This window comes from Molothrus ater, chromosome 25 (assembly GCF_012460135.2).
Source record: "Molothrus ater isolate BHLD 08-10-18 breed brown headed cowbird chromosome 25, BPBGC_Mater_1.1, whole genome shotgun sequence".
Classification (NCBI taxonomy): Eukaryota; Metazoa; Chordata; class Aves; order Passeriformes; family Icteridae; genus Molothrus; species Molothrus ater.
Genome location: NC_050502.2, coordinates 5,402,348 through 5,418,536, shown reverse-complemented (window position 1 = coordinate 5,418,536; position 16,189 = coordinate 5,402,348). Strand labels below are relative to the sequence as shown.

At 50.9% G+C, this 16,189-nt stretch overlaps 1 protein-coding gene across 8 annotated transcripts in view; it reads right to left on the bottom strand.

Annotated features, from left to right (window-relative positions):
- ANKS1A (ankyrin repeat and sterile alpha motif domain containing 1A) overlaps nt 1–16,189 on the bottom strand; it is a 73,913-nt gene that overhangs the window by 34,677 nt on the left and 23,047 nt on the right. For 7 of the 8 annotated variants that reach the window (XM_036398187.1, XM_036398188.1, XM_036398189.1 and 4 more), the window contains 7 exons: nt 15,271–15,346; nt 14,886–14,987; nt 13,580–13,675; nt 13,299–13,495; nt 11,760–11,852; nt 7,671–7,788; nt 1,403–1,953 (listed from right to left, as the gene is read on the bottom strand). In XM_036398187.1, coding sequence (XP_036254080.1) covers nt 1,403–1,953; nt 7,671–7,788; nt 11,760–11,852; nt 13,299–13,495; nt 13,580–13,675; nt 14,886–14,987; nt 15,271–15,346 — 1,233 coding nt within the window. The remainder of the gene's footprint in view (nt 1–1,402; nt 1,954–7,670; nt 7,789–11,759; nt 11,853–13,298; nt 13,496–13,579; nt 13,676–14,885; nt 14,988–15,270; nt 15,347–16,189) is intronic. The other variant, XM_036398191.1, reaches the window with a different exon arrangement.

Below are 16,189 nucleotides of genomic sequence, written 5' to 3'. Positions count from 1 at the left end.
CTCAGCACTTGACCTCTGCTACCAATGCACTCGTGCCAAAGGCTTCTGCCCTTTCAGTGTCTGCTGCAAACAGCTCAAATAAAAGCACAGGGAATTACCCAGCCCTTCCAAAGAACCTTCTGCTGCAGAGCCTTTCCCTAAGCCGTGGCACAACTGACCTGGGCAATTAACAGTGAAGCCTCTCCAGCCCAAGCAGCTGCAGAGGAAAATATCTATTTGGCAACCCTGAGACCCAGCAGGGAGCGAGGGGGAGGGAGAGAACGGACTGAGGGATGGATTCTCACGTTGCTTTTAGCATCTCTAAATACCTCCCCCTTCCCCAGATGATAATTTTCTCTCTGAGTTAGGGCTGGAGAGGCAGCTGAGCATCAGCCAGTGCAGGGGCACAACCCTCCCCCGGGCTTCCACGCCCGGCACACGCGGCTCCACACCCCCAGCACCACGCCAGGGCTTTCAGCTCCTTTTCAGAGGACAAAGAGTGGTTCATCCGAGCTTATCTCTTCTGCAGCCCCACTTCTCCCAGCACAGAATCATCCCCAAAGAATGTTTCAGTAATGCTGCGGTGCTGAATTTCAGAGGGACACTTAATCTTGCCCCAGTGGCTCTCCAGGACCAACTTTCTGAGCATGAAATATTTAACTGTCCGTGGGCGTCCGATATGATAATAAAGTGACTGCTAACCAGCCGCTGAAATGAGCGTGTGAGGAGGAGAGCAGCAGCTATCAAATACACAAACCAGCCTAACTGCTGCCTTCCTTCCATCCCCATGAACGCCTGGGCACTGCTCACACTCCCCAGCAGCAGGGACCCAGCAACACAACTTCCAAGACATTGGAACAATCAACAGGGAAGAACTGGAAGGAGGAAATCAGGAGAAAGGTTGGTGAAGGGCATTGTTATCAAATCTTTCTCATTTTGGGGATGTGAAAACCTATCTGGCTTGCCTAAAAGAAACCAAGCCCTGTGTCACGGTTTGATGCTGGCACAATGCCAGTGCCCCCTGGGCATGTCTTGGAGGTTCCTTCAAGGGGATCGAAAATATTGTCATTATCATCACATATGATGAAGAGGAACAAGAATACAAAGCTTTGGTTGACACTGGTGCACAGTGCGCATTAATCCCAAAAAATCTCACTTCCTTTTTCAAACCAGGACACCCTGTATTTGAGCAAAAAACTTTGAAACTGCTTGCAATTCTGCTACTCCCCCACTCCAGTGAACTTTATCTTTTGGCATTTAACACCTTGCAGACTCCCAGGTGAGCACACGCCTGTTATTGCCTTGTGAGAGTGAGCGGAAGCAGCGGAACCCACCCAGGACCCCTGAGGGCAGCATGGCAGAGGGGAGCTCCTGCTGCACACTCATTCCTGGCACAGAGGCTCTTTAGCAAGCTCAGCCTTACCTCATCCCACTCTGAAGCAAAGGATGGGGACTTCTCCAGCCTCTTCTTGCCGGTGCTGCAGTTGGAGAGCGATTCGCTCCGGCTCCCCATGGCATCGTCCTCAGTCGGGGAGCAGGTCAGCAGGTCAGAGTCCGACTTGGACAAGCTGCGGCTGAGTTTGAGCTCGGCTTTGGGTTTGCTGCCCGGGTGGGCTCTGCCCACAGCTCTGTCCCCCTCTGGCTCAGCACACACGTGGGGCGTGACCAGGGCTGCGGGATCCGCCCGGCTGACGTGCTGCACCGTGGCGTACACCACGGTCTGCGTGGGGTCCGGGGAGCTGCTCCGGGCTGGTCCTGACGGGGCTAGCTCAGCATCCTCCAGCTGCATAGCAGCAGGGTGGCTCGTGCCTTCAGTGTCCCCCTTCTCCGAGGAGGAAGCGAGCCTGAAAGGGTCCTCGCTTATCTCACAGATTGGAGAAGAGCCGTGGAGCAACCCTGAGAACTGCTCTGGCACCTGGATGTCCTGGCTCTCGGCAGAGTCCTGGCTGCGGCCGCCGCTGCTCCTCCTGTGGTCTTCAAGGGGATGAAAGCAGAGAGGAGGGGGAAATTAAAAACGTGGAAGAAGCAGCAGCAAAATTCCAGCTCTCTCCCTCAGCAAGGGAGGGAGAGATCTAAAGAGAGAACAGTTCCGTATTGTTCCGTGTGCTCAACTTGTACCCAAAGTCATGGCATTTATGAAATTCCAAACACTGGCCCGATTTACGCAATCTGGCAGCTCTCCGTGTTTTTTATTCCTGTTAACACTAACTATCAGGCCTTGCTATATAAGGCCAAGAGAAGTGCTAACTATATCCTGCAGAGAGAGCAAGTGAGGTGGGAGCAGCAGAGACGGAGGCTCCTGGAACATCTGATCCCTTTCCACAAAGGCCAGAGCGTTATTTAGAGCTGCTCACCCGGCTCTTGGCACGGGCTGCAGGGTGGGAAAACGCCTGGACTGCAATCGACCTGAGAGTTCCAAAATCCGCTCCCAAAAAAAACCCACTGCTTCCCTCCCTAGTGGCTTCCGAGTTTAACCTCTCCTCCCTGCTCAGGGGAGAGAAATAAACAGTTTATGCAAGGAAAAAAGCTTGAGCAAAAAGTCTCTTTTGCAATGAACTGAGCACAGAGTGGTCAGAGCTGGTGGAGCACTGGCTGCCCCAGAAATGTGACACTGGTTCCCAGCTACTCCTGCCCCAGCAACCTTAATATCAGGTACCAGGGTCCTGCATAAACCATGAAGAATTGACTGATCCCAAGTGCTGGGTGCACAAACACACACACACAAACATGCACTCACCTTTGTCACAGCTGAACAAGCATTTCAACTGCAGAAGCAAAACTTTGTCAAGCCAACAAGTCTAACTTTGATTTCCTAGGATTCCTTCACCCTCTCAGCATTGCTTGTGAATTTTAACTGCTTCCATTTAGTGCTGAAGAAACTCTTCAGTCTGAGAACTAAAAATTGATGCTGCAAGGGAACAATACAGCGAAATGCTCTGATAATGAGGCTCTGAAGTGCAGGGAGGATGTTTGGATCTGAAGAGGAAATCACTTGCTTTGCAGACAGCAGCTCTGGGAAGCCAAGGCAAAGGAACCCTCCTTTCCGTGAGCAAAACAGTGAGTTCTACTCCAACTAAAAGTAACCTGTTAGCAGCACAGAGAGCCCAACTCAGCTCCCAGCTTTCCTTTCTCTTTTCCTTTTTCCTTTCCAGCACCAAGCCTAACATGGGGATTTTCAAACACCAATACCCGTTGGGCTTTGTGGTCTGTCCTCATCAGAACTGGGCAGGAAAGTGCTGAATTAGTCATTTGCCTTTGTGTGGGGGTCTCAGGTACCCCGTGCCTGGTGAGGATGGTGAGTCCCTCTCACAGGCACAGGAAGGCCAGGAGCAGCCACAGCCCTCACTGGGATCAAGTGATGTGAGGGATTATCTCATCCTGGATCCTATGAGTTAGAGATTCCAGGACAGTGAAGTAGTTGTTGACTCTCTTGCACAGGCACATAAACCACCAGTTCTGTGACTGGAGCTGCCAAGGGGGAGGCAGGACCCAGTGCTGGCTGAGAGGCCAGCAGCAGCACCCCAGATTACAAGGCCAGACTAAACCCAGTTACTTTGCATAAAGCTCTGAAGCTCCAGTGCTGGAGAGAAACCTCAGAGGACAAACCCCAGAGGAGCTCAGATGTGCTGCATTCACAGGACAGACTGGTACTAATGCAAACCCACAGAGAGGTGAGTAAGACAACAGTGATGGGACAGTCACAAACCTGTGGGGAAAGAAAAACCTCTGCAGTTTTTCTTCCCAACCTCTTCCCTTCCTTGGAAACCATTCCTTCCATGCCCAGCTGAACCTTTACTGACATTTCTGCTGCAGGCAGAGAGGCAGCTGGCCAAAGTTTGTGCCACGTGCTGTAACACTTGAGTCCAGCCAGAACAAAGTGCTCCAAATCCAGCTCCAGCACCTCACAAAAGGGCTCCTGTTGGATAGGAATCCCAGCCACCCACTCATCCGTGAGCTAAGAGGGACTCTGAAACACAGGGCAGCTGCCAGGAAAGGAAGGGATGGAGCGAGGGCAATAGCACTCGCTCAGAAATTGTGAGACACATCTTGAAGGAGACATTTCAGAGCCTGCCCTGAAAGCTGCAGACAGAAGAGCTAATGTAGGAAGTCATCTCAGTCTTTTTGACACTGAGGTGCACACAGCAGGAACATGCAGGGCTCTCCAGGCCTCTCCTTTCAGGGGATCTGAAAGAATCATCCTCCTCCAGTTTCATGTGAGTTACACTCAGAAAAGGTCCCTAGCACAGGGACTTCTGCCCAGCTTCCTTCATGGATTTCTCTCCCTTCACTGATTTTACCCCCGAGCACAGATCATTTGACAGATCCTGCCTTTTTCAGCCACAGCCTCATGCAGGTCTCATCCACAGAAGAGGCTGCTCCCAACCCTTGCTGGGATCAGGAGCCCTTCCTGGGTGCAGACTGTTTGCATCCCAGGGGGAATTCCAATAAGAGCTTCCCTGCCAGCAGCCTGAGCACTCCAGATACGAAGCACTTCCCTAAACACTCCATGCTAAGCTGTAACCACCCTGCCTCCACTGGATTTCTTTCTCTCTATATCAACAGCAGGATTTGTCTCACAACCCTGGATTAGGAGAATGAAGCTGTTCCTGCAGCTGCTGCCTGCTCAAGCTCCCCAACCTTAAAATGAGTGAGGGCATACAGCAGCCTCTGATCTGCACGTGGAAAAGGCTGCCCACGTTACATCATGCCAGAATTTGTCAAGTGAGGAGCAGGCAAATCTCCCTCCTGTGAAACAGAAGGCCAGAGGAAGAAGGTGGCTTTGAGGGGTGCAAAAATATCCTTTACCCACAACAGGACTGAAATACAGGCCCATTCCACAGCCAGCTACCTCGTGTGGAGCCCAGCTGAGGATGGCACACTCCTGTGTTAACCTCACCAAGCTCAGTCATTCCAGGCAGAGTTTATCCACCTGAATTTGTGCACTTTTGTGCTCCCCTCTTCAGAAAGGGCAATGAGACACTGCCCTGCTTAGAGAGATCATTAATGTGATTCTGCACAACACCATGAGAGCAGAAGCAAAGGCTTGGGCCTGGGACGTGGGACAGAAGGCTGTCCTCTGTCTAAGGTAACACCATGTGAGGACACACAGGCTGTGGGTTTGTATTGTCCTTCATCTCAGAGCAAACCAAGAGCTGTCCCCAAACCTTTGCCTGCCATAACCAAGTGTCCCCACAAACCCCCCCCAGCAATATCCACCCTGCTATTTCAGCAGCCATATTCTGGTTCTCAGAAAAAAGTTTCTTTCAATCTCTCTGCAGCTTGTTCTGACTTTATTGCTGGCTCATTCCAGCTCTCTGGTTAGCAGCACAGTCACACTGTGCTGGCTGAACCAGGATAACCACATAGAAAATCTCTAACAGGAGGAAGGGCAAAGTGGGGACTTCAAGCTGGACCTCCTATGGAAACAGCACAGAACAGCCTCAAGTATCACTCTGTAGTAACTACCAGAAGGCACCAAGTCAGTCCTACCTGCAGCTTGTCACTGCTGACAACATCTGGGTGTGACTCCTGAGAAGCCAAACAGGTCAAAACTCAAATCTTTTCACCCTCCATTAGGTCTCTCTGGAGGCAGCGGGAGCTGAGAAGCCTCCTCCTGGTCACTCCACACACATTCCTCCTCTTTGCTTTATTTTCACACCCTGTCAGAGGGCCTGAGTGCCCTGACTTCAGGCATGTGACTGCACACCAAAGTGGATGGGAGAGCATTTGGCTTAAACCACTTCTGATACTCTGCCCAAAACATGAGGCCAACCTCTCCCAGTGCTCCAGCATGTGACAGCGAGCTGCTCTAACACACACAAAGGCCACCAAAGCCAGTGGATAATGCCACATTCATCTGCTGGCTGGACACAGGACAACTGGCAGCCAGAGGAACAAAGGCAGCTATCACAGATGAAAGGCACCATTAAACCCACATGCCTGAAATTCAGCCTTTCTGCTGCCCTGAAACGCCCCTTTCAACAGCCACAAGAACCCAAGCCCTCCTCTCCTAACCAGAGGCTGCTCCAGAACTCATGCAGAAGGCCAGACCCTCAGTCTGAGAGCCAAGGAGCAGTTCAAAGCCATGCTCCAGCCTCTTCTGTGCCTTGGGATTCAGCTGCTGCCTTTGATGCTCCAGGACTCTTCTGACCCAGAGGTGGGAAAATTCTCCAACACCCCAAGTAAGGTTTTGGTCTCTCCCTCAACTCTTGCTTAATTCTGCCACTCCTTAAATTTATCTTCTCCCCCCACCATCAGCCACAGTGCTGACTGCATTTAAAGAATGGGAAAGACAGGGAAGATGAAAAACTCAATGGCATCCTTGGATTTCTCCCAGTGTAACAGTGGGAAGGGCTCCAGGCTTGTTACCAACACTTTCCACGGAGTGCAAACCATGAAGTCACAGCTTTGATCTTTCCAACTGTACATCAAAAGATGAGACTCTGCTCTGGATCCATAAAAGGATCCATAAAGATCTTCCTGCAACCTCTCCTGTCTTCAGGAGTTCAAGGGAAGAGATCTGCATCAAGAACAGGCAGCTGCCTTACTCTGAGGTTTTATTTTAAGCTGACACATAATTAGGACATACCTCCACTCTTACCAACCCAGCCTGGACAGTGCAGCCAGGGGAAGGAGTGGAGCAGTTGGGATAACCAGCAATAGCTGCTCACTGATGAAAGCCTGAAAGCCCTCAGTGGCTGTTGCCCAAGGACTGTTCCTGGCCCAGACTGAAAGCACCAACCTGAAAAGCTCTCAAAACCTGCCTCTGGCAGTGAGGGGCTTTGGCAAGTGCTGGTGGGAACACAATGACCTCTTGTGCCACCCTGGAGCAGCCAGGAGAGCAGCAGGAGTGAGCAATGAGAGCTATCATGCTGCAAGGAGGGGAAAAAAGCTGCAGGTCTGACAAAGCACTCAATGAGGCATCACCTCAAGTCCTTGTTGGCCCTGTCCATCCTCAGAGGCAGTGGGGTCCCAGCGTGAGAACCCAAACTAAATCCACCCAAATTCCTGCTCAGGACTTCTGAATAAAGCGGAAATCTTTTCCCTCTAAACAAATATTTTGTTGTTATTGTTGAAGGAAAGCCAAAAAGCCAACAACAGCCAAACACAAGAGACAAGGTGTTCCCTGATGCTTTGTGAAGCTCAGAGGTCCTTCAGGGTGAGGAGAAACTGCCTCAATATCAACCTGTGTACCCCGTGCTCTCAGCCAGTTCTAGTCCCTGCTCTACACATTTTTGTTTTCCTCCTGTTAGTTTCCATCTCAAATTAGCTCTAGCACAGAGCAGGATGTTGATTTTACAGCAGGACAGCAGAAACCTGCAGCGCCAGCTGGATGGAGAACACGGCTCACTGGAACACTCGTGTTGCTCATCTTCCCTGGCAGAGGCACAGCCTCCAGCCTCTCACCCTCTGCCTTTGCTTGGCCAGGCATGAGATTTGGGCATTTCTGAGGTCACAGAGCAGATCCTTGCAATCTCTGAACTGTCCTACAGAGGAGCTGCCCTTCCTCTGTGTACACTCTGTACAGGAACGCTCAGCGCTCTCCTTCACGCAGAGATTACCAGGAAACACAACAATCACCCTCCAGCCCCCACCCAGCAGAGACTTTCATTGTTCCACTTGCCCTCTGCCCTCACATCTTCCTGAAGCACATGCAAGCAAACAGCTCTGCTTTTTGGATGGTCACTCACCTTTTGTTTTCCTGTCCACTGCAACCGGCTTTTTAGTTTCTGCTGTAAGCAACAGCTCGTAGGGGTGTTCCTCTTCCTCAGCTCCACTTCCCCTGCTCTTCCCCCGGGCAGCAGAGGCCTAATGAAGAACAGCACAATGTGGTGCTCTGTAAAGCAATGCTTTGTCCCAGCATAAACCCCACAGCCTCTATGCCAGGGGTTAAGCACAGAATTCACCGTGGAGCGTGAGCCAAAATGTAATACTCCCCTTTGGGCTTTTTTAACCCCCTCAAAAAAACCCCACCCAAACCCCTTTAATTTTTAGTATTTCAGGCTGCTGACAGCTTTCCAGCACTGACCAACTGAGCAAGGGCTGCAGACAGCCTGGAGGGAGAAAAGAGCTGAGAGCGTTATTCCTGTTCATCCCATCTCAGACTCGCTGGTGCTGTTGGAATTTGCACAGTCATTCACTTTTTAGCTGCCGGCCCTATTAGGACAGGGCTGAAAAGAACAAAAGCCCAAATACCTGCCACCCTCTCAGGCATCTCAGATCTGCATTTCTGACCTCAGGATGTATGGTATATTCAGAGCTAAGGAGTCCTCAGGCAGCACTGTATGAACTCAGTTTAACTTCAGGATGTGCAGCAATGATTGTGCTCATTTAAATCCCCCAAAGCCTCTACTTAGAGCTGGTTTGTAACCCTGGCAGACTCTCCCTGAGCTGTTCTGGAAAGCCACCAGCCATGTGCAGGGATGAGGTTTTGGTGCAGGATCCAGACAAGTCGTGCTGCGCTCGCACGTGTTGGTCTGTATCAGTGCCAAGGATGATGGACACTGGACACCCTCGTGTGCCATCCCAGTGCTGAAGGGACTAAACTGGCCACAGGGCACCCTGCCAGCACAGTCAGCTGCCTTCCAGCACCATCTCCTGGCCAGACCCTGGCAGATTGATGCAACCCTGTCCCAGGAGCTCAACATGACCAGGAATGCACCCTAAGAGGCTCCAAGAGAGCTGGGGAGGGGCATGGAGTGAGACAAAATTGTGAATGCCCTGGAAGTGTTCAAGGCCAGGTTGGATGGGGCTTGGAGTAACCTGATTGAGTGGAAGGTGCCCCAGCCCATGACAAGGGCTTGGGACTGGATGATCTTTAAGGTCCCTTCCAGCCCAAACCACTCTGTGACCCCACATGTGACTATCCCCAACCACAGTGGGACAAAGCCAAGGCAGAAAGCAAACAACCCCTACCTGCTGCCAGGACAGGGAACAGCAGGTCTGAACAAAATGTGCCCCCAGGGAGGGCTCCTACTGCTCAGACCCCTGGACCTGCCACAGCCTCACCAGCAGAGCACAGCTCCTGCTTCTCCCCAGAATGAAAGCACCAGAGCTGCTCCAAGGGCAAACTGCAACCCAGCCAGCAGCTCTGGAACCTTAAAGGAGTCTTGGAGAGGCACCCAAGAGTCAGCAGCACAGAGGATTCTGACATCCATGTGCTGTTCTGCATGAACCCACCTGGCTTTTAATGTGACTTTCCCAACGGGAGGAAATGGGCCATGTCTGGCATGGGAAATATTTATTTATTCTACTTGCTTTGAGCAGGAGCTGCCAGCAGACCTGCTCTTTTCCAGGTGAAGGAGCTCATAATGAGCAAATTAGGGAAAAATTCTGACCAGATGGTGGCACAAAACCGTCAGACCAGAACAGCAGGTAAGAGGTTCTTGACAGTGATCTTGTAAAAATCCTGCCCAGCAGCAGCCTGTTAGCACAGCAGCAGCCTGGACCTTCAGCCAGGCTCTGTGCTCTCCTGACATTCCTGTGGATGATGATTCCTGTGCTGTCCTCTTTAAATGCACCAAAGGCAGAAGCTCTCCAGCAGCACACAGTTCCCAGCTTCTACTCTGTGAACTATCACAGGCCTGGTGACACTTGATTTTCTCCACCTCTCATCCTTCCAAGCTCTAAACAGTGTTCTAGGTTCAAATTCACTCAAAATGAAGACCATTGCTGGAGGAGTCCTGCTTGCTCTGTGGGCTTTGTGACCAGGAGCAGCACCACCAAGTAAAGCTTTCTTCCAATTCAGCTTCTAGTTCTTCAGCCGTGTTGTTTGCATGTATAAATGTTCATTGCTAGCAAAGCCCAAAAATAAGATGCTGTGAATAATGAGGATGCTCTTTAAGGTGTACTTAATCCACAGCAGAGGACTTTGAAAGACTTTTTAAAGGGTAACTCATCTCTTCCTCTCTTCCCCCTCCCAGAGCTGCAGACCAAACTCATGGAGCCAACGTGGCGCCTCGTCCTTGATCTGCACTTCCCTTCCGGAGACAAGCAGTAAACAGCTGGAACTGAAGTTTAATTTGACAGTGCAGACTCTTACTCAGCTCCAAACCCAGAAGGTTTCTGCAGATAGTGAAAGGCAGCACTCAAGCACCTCCAAACAATCAGCTCCTTTGCCTGTTTGTACCAACGCTTTTCCGTGATGAAAGTGAAGTTTCTTGTTTACGCTCATCTGCTTTGACTGATAGCCCCAGCTTGGCAAGGAATGAAACGACTACTTTGGAAAACTGGAGTTTGGCCCAACCCCAGAATACTCAATGACTAAGTGTCCTGGCTCCAATGGGAGAGCAGGGCTAGAGGGTGGCAGATTGGGATGCTGCAGCAGAATGTTTACAGCATTCCTGGAGCATGTGCGCACCTGCCTGGCCCAGGGAGAGGTGATAAAAGATGGGCAAGAGTCAGAAAAGCAGAACAGGCCAGGAGGAACAAGCAAAGTAAAAGGATCAGCCCCAAACTCCTCATCAGTATGTCCAAAAGGTCATTTCCAGGCAGCCACATGCTGCCCGTAAGTTTTGTCACTGAAGCTGGTCACAAATCAAGGTCTCCCCAGCAAGTCATTCTGCCATTTGCCAGCAAGATTCCCTTTAATGGATTGTGCTTCCAAAGCCATTAAAGGCAGGACAACACAGCAGGTGTTTGGTAATTAAACATGGCAAGAAAGCTCAGCAGGAATGGTCAGGGCACGTTTCCCTCCCCGTGTTTATTGTCATAAACAAATTCTGCTTCCCAATTACTCCACGACCTGCTGCCCAGCTCTCCTCTGCCAGAGCCAGGCACAGGACTGGTTACCACCCCCTGCATTTGATCAGTCCACAATGTCACATCCCAGTTTCCCAGCTCAGGCACAGCTCAGAGTTTACTCCCTCTCTGCAGTCAGTTCTACTACAGCAGGCCATGCTCACCCTGTGTCTCATGTGGATTTGACACTCTCCAGAAAACAGAGCTCATTTGTGCCTTGCAGAACTCCAGCAGATCAGCACACTCAAAGAAAGCACCTGCAGAACCAGAACCTGCTCTGACAGCAGAGGTGGCACACACTCCACGAGCTTCACACACAACCCACTGCCTTTGGGAGAGCACAGAAATCCACAGGGATTTGGATTTGCTTTGAAGGTTTTCCTGGGTGTCAGCAGAAGTTGCCAAGGCACACTTGTGGTTTCCCACAGCCATGTCTCCTGGAGAGTCCTTACATCTGAGGTTCACAGAAGGTGAATAAGGTGAGCAACAGGAAGCCCCAGCAGCAACAAAATGAAATGGGAGAGCTTGAGTTCATCAGAAAAGCAGCTCACACCACTGACCCCTGCAGAAGGCAGCTTTAACACATGCTGGGCCAGATCCTCAGCTGAATTCAAGCCCCTGATCCTTGCTCATGTCAGTGGGACCCACAAGCCTGTGCAGCTCCTCCACAGCTGGGAGCTCAGAGGAAGCAGGAACTCGCAGCCCCTCCGTGCTTCAGTCCAACTGAAGATGCCTGTGGTGGGATCATTACTAGAGGGCAATGGTCCACATCACAACGTGGCTCAGAAAAATCTCTCCCTAAGGGAATTCTCAGCCAAGAATAGGAAAGTAAGGCTGAAGGTCAACTCTGAGGTGCCCTGGAAGAACCGGACAAAGGAAGTTCCCATGGTAAGGGACAGCAGCAATGCTGAGTGAGGGAATGCTTCACATCCACAGCCCAACGAGCACAGGAGGTAACAGCACCCTTGGCTCCTCCCAAACTATTAAAACTGATGTTAAACCACTCTTCCATGAAACACCCCAGAGCAAGCCCCATGTACCTCACAGGGAGCACTGTGGCTTGTCTTCTTCTCCACATTCTGCTCCTCCTCTTCATCAGGCGGGGGCTTGGCCGGCGGGGGAGGGCGTTCTCTCTGCAGGTGAGACAGACACTGTCAGCTCATCCCTTCTGCCCCCCAGCCCTATGGCCCCACTGCTGTGGGTGCAGCAAGGACCACTTCAAATTAATCTTGGTGGAGAAGTTCAGCCCTAACAGCCCAGAGCTGGGCAATGGCTGCTGCCTTCTCTCCTCCTCTTCCTCAGGACACTGATCCTGTCCCACTGGTCTCACTTAAACCCAAACCTGCATCTCCACAGCATTACACAGGGCAGGGAGCAACGACCTGATCAGAAGAAAGGGCTTGTGGCTAAGTGAAACTGATGCCAGGGCATCTTTGATAGTGGAAAACCCTAGGGATGGAGAAACTAAGCTGCACTGCTCTCCTCCGGTATCCCAGAATTGCAACTGGGCAGCTGGGGCTGCTCCCGGGGCCACCTCCTGCCCAGCCACAGCTCCATCTAATGGCCAAGGGAGCAGCAGAGCTGCACTGCTCGAACTCCAGCCAGCGACTGGAGCATGTCCCTCTTCCTGCTCTCTTTTCACTGCAGTTCAGCTCTCCTCTTTCCTTACTTGTGATAGAACTGAGCTCATTTCACACCAGACACCATCAGCACAGGACAATGACAAGATCTGATCAGTAACAGGACTGACTGGTACTGCACACCTGAGAGATCTGCCCAAAATATCCATCATCCAAAGCTTATGTCTCATTTCTATTCTGCTTGCTCTCAGCACAAGCCAAAGGCTGCACCTCTTTGCACAGAGGGGAACCATGGTTACTGTGCCCCCAGCAGTTTAATTGTTCACTGCTGCTCTGCCTTTTGTCCAAAAACGCCTCCACAGAGCAGGCTTTGGAAAACCAACCAGAACACAGAGCCTGAAGCTGACCCAGCACTGCAGGGCCCGTGTCCCATCTGCCCCATAGCAGCCTTCCTGCTGATTGCTACCAGGGCAGCAGATGCAGCTGACAGAAGGTGAGGAAGACACCTCTGGGGACAGTTCCAGCAGCTCTGTGCTGCTTTGTAAAGCCTGGAGTACCCTCTACAGAGCTCTGCAAGTAATACACAAAAATAAACCAACCCTTCCATTGCCAACTAGATTCCAAGAGGTTATTACAGATAATTTCCTGAGAGCCTTAGCTGTGCTAAAGCAGTGAGCCATGAGAAGATGCTCCACACAAGTCTGTAGAACTTTTTTCAGGACAAGAAGTCAGCCCTTCTGCAAAATATAATCTCCTGACAGATCAAGATTCACTGGCACCAGTGCACTGCCAGAAAACAGAAGGATGCAACACAAGGTGAAACCAAGAAGTGGCTGCTTTTAGGCAATCCCTGTGAGCAGGAAGGAGAGATACCTGCTTGCTCTCATCGATGTCAGGGAAGGATTTAAAGATTTCCTCAAGCTTGGGCAGCCTGTTGCAAAACCCAACCCTGCAGGTGAGCCCCCTGTGCCTCTAGGGCAAGCACATACAGCTACATACAGGCCTGACTGCAGCTGCTTTGAGGCCACTGGGCTCAGCTTCCTTGCTCCCAGATTCCCGGTCGGACGATCTCCCGCTGGCCAGGCTGTCCAGGGAGTGGCAGGACGTGGCGTTGTACAGAGCCTCGTAGGGGCTCTCCTCTTCTGGGTTCACATCAAAATCCATGATCAGCTCTGTGACAGCTTTGTCCACATCACCTGCAGGGGGGAAGAGAGAGATGGGATTGGCCCTGGATGTCCTGACTCGGTGCTGGCAGGGAGAGGAATGCTGGTGATGCCCACCCTGAGACGTCCGGCCCGAGGGATCGGTGGCTGCAGCGAGCGGGGCTGGAGCAGATTTCTCCACAGCTTTGGCACTTTTCTTCCCAATGGTGTAATCTGCAAGGGGGTTGGGGGACAGGGTCAGCTCATGTCCATCTGGCTTTCTGTCCCCTTCAGCACATGGCGCTTCCTCCCTCGTGGGTGGAAGGCCAACTGTCAGCTTATTAAGTGTCCAAAAAAAAAAAACATTATTAAAACTTGCAGCTCAGATCTCAAAATAGAAGCAGGCAGTCTCTTTAATCACAGGCACAAGGGGAGGGATGGTCCTTTGAACTTTCAGAGTCTTTAATCAGAAAGCTGCAAAGCTGCTGCACGGACACAGAGTCACGGAGCAAATTCGTGTTGTAGACACAAACTCCATCACTGAACAGAGTCATAACAAGAGAAACCAATTCCAGCTGCAGCCCCCAACCACAGGCAAAGCCAGAAACATTCAGCTGATGTAACATCCAACAGCAGCTCCCTCCTGGGGAAAACTAACAGCCTTTATCTGCAACACCTTCAGTTTTAAAGCCCATCTTTGTCTTCGCTTTCAGAATAAAGCTCAAACATTTCAGCCTCACAGGCACAGCTTAGTTAAAAGTCTGAGAAGTGCTTTGAACCTGCAAAGCTCCCAAATGCTCAGCATGAATAACACACCCCAGCTCCAAATGCTTCTGATCCTCCCCACAGCTGAGAGGAAATGCAGACAGCGTAATTACAAGGTATGAATTTAGCCAAGATGTCACATTTCATTCCCGAATTTGGACAGACACAATGGACCAAGCTCCTTTATAAAACACAAGTAATCAAGGCCTTTTCTGTAAATCTCATCTGCAAATTCCATGCCCAAGCCTCACAACGAGGCGAGGAGCAGGATGTGAGATCTGTGGACGGTGATTTGCCTACACAGACACGTAAAGGGGAGTTACACCAGAACCATTTCTAAAGCTGTTACTTTGCATTCTGCAAGCAGATTTAGGCTATCCTTAATTTTAATTAACTTCTAAAGTGAGCTAAACAAAGCTCAATTAAGCCCATTTAAACTGTAAAAGTCACGCCACACTCTCTCAGCAAAGGGCTAATCCTCCTAAATCCCCCCAAGTCCTCCTCCAAACATTTGGTCTGGGGAAGCTCACCCCAGCGTTTCAGCACCGGATCTTCCAAACCAGCCTGAAACTGATTTCAGCACTCTCCAGGTCTAGAAAAGCACATCCTGTACCTGCCTTGGCAGCATCACCACCCCAAGCTTTCCCCTCCTCCCCAGAGGCAGAGCTGCATTACCCACCTTCAATGAGAGCTGCTATGTGCTGGCTTTTCTGGGAAGGAAGCTCCCTCACAATGTCCAGGGCAGTCAGGCCTCTGTTATCCTTTATGTTCACATCAATACCTGTGGCCACAGGGGTACAGAGGGCAAAAGCAAGAATATTGTCTAACTATGTGCAGGTTTGTGTATTTCATCAAGTCACATTTGTGATCAGCACTGGGGGGAGCTAAAAGGCACTCTAGAGACAAATCTAAAGCCAAACTCCAAGAGCCAATCTCTCCTACATCCTGCTCCAAGGAGCTCTGACAGCTGGATGGAGAAACCTGCTGCACTAGACAGGGATTTCCTCAAGCTCTGGGTGAAGGGATCACCACATTAGTGCTTCAAAGGGGGAACATTCTCTCACCTGCAGCCAGCAATATTTGTACCACATCTGTCTTGCCAAACAAAGCAGCTTCGTGCAAAGCACTGCCTTTCTCAGTCTGCAAATTAAATGGAAACATAGCATGAAGCCAGACAGCAGGGAATGGTGAGGGAGGCATGGCTTAGAGGGTTACAGAAGCAATAAATACACGGCCTTGTACACGAGGTGTGGGCAGCACTACCTATGGCTGAGGACAGACTATCAATGTTATTACAATGCTGAGGATGTGGGATGGAAAAATTGGGATGGTTCCATCAGAGAGAGACCAAGAAAGGGCCTTCTACAGCTCGGCAAGAGGTCATGTCCTGGCAAGGAAAAACAAGACCCACATACAAGCCATTGCTGTGAAAACAGCACATTCACAAGTGGCTTGATAGGAAGAGACACGTTTGCCTATCAAGAGCTCACAGCACTGCAGGGCAGAACAGCTTTGGCCACAGGGTGTTTGTGTCCCTCACTGTGTCTGTGTCTCAGGCGTGAGGCATGCACAGCACCCGAGCCCCTCTGGGCAGCCTCCCCCAGCACCCCAGAGCTGCACACACAGCCCAGCAGAACACAAAGCTCCCCTCAGCTTCTGCAGGGAGGGTTGGTGGAGCTCTCCAATCCCCAGCCAGCAGCCTGGCCCCCCAGACACACCAGATTGTCACAGACATCTTTTATGAAAAATCCTTTCCTTAGGATTTTTTCTCCTGAGAAGCTGAGAGGCCTCAGGAACAAAATGTAACCAGTGGTTATCTGCTGCTGTGAATGCAACAGGTGGATCTGGGATTGGTCTCATGTGGTTGTTTCTAATTAATGGCCAATCACAGTCCAGCTGTCCAGACTGTCTCAGTCAGTCACAAGCCTTTGTTATCATTCTTTTTCTATTCTCAGCTGGCCTTCTGATGAAATCCTTTCTTCT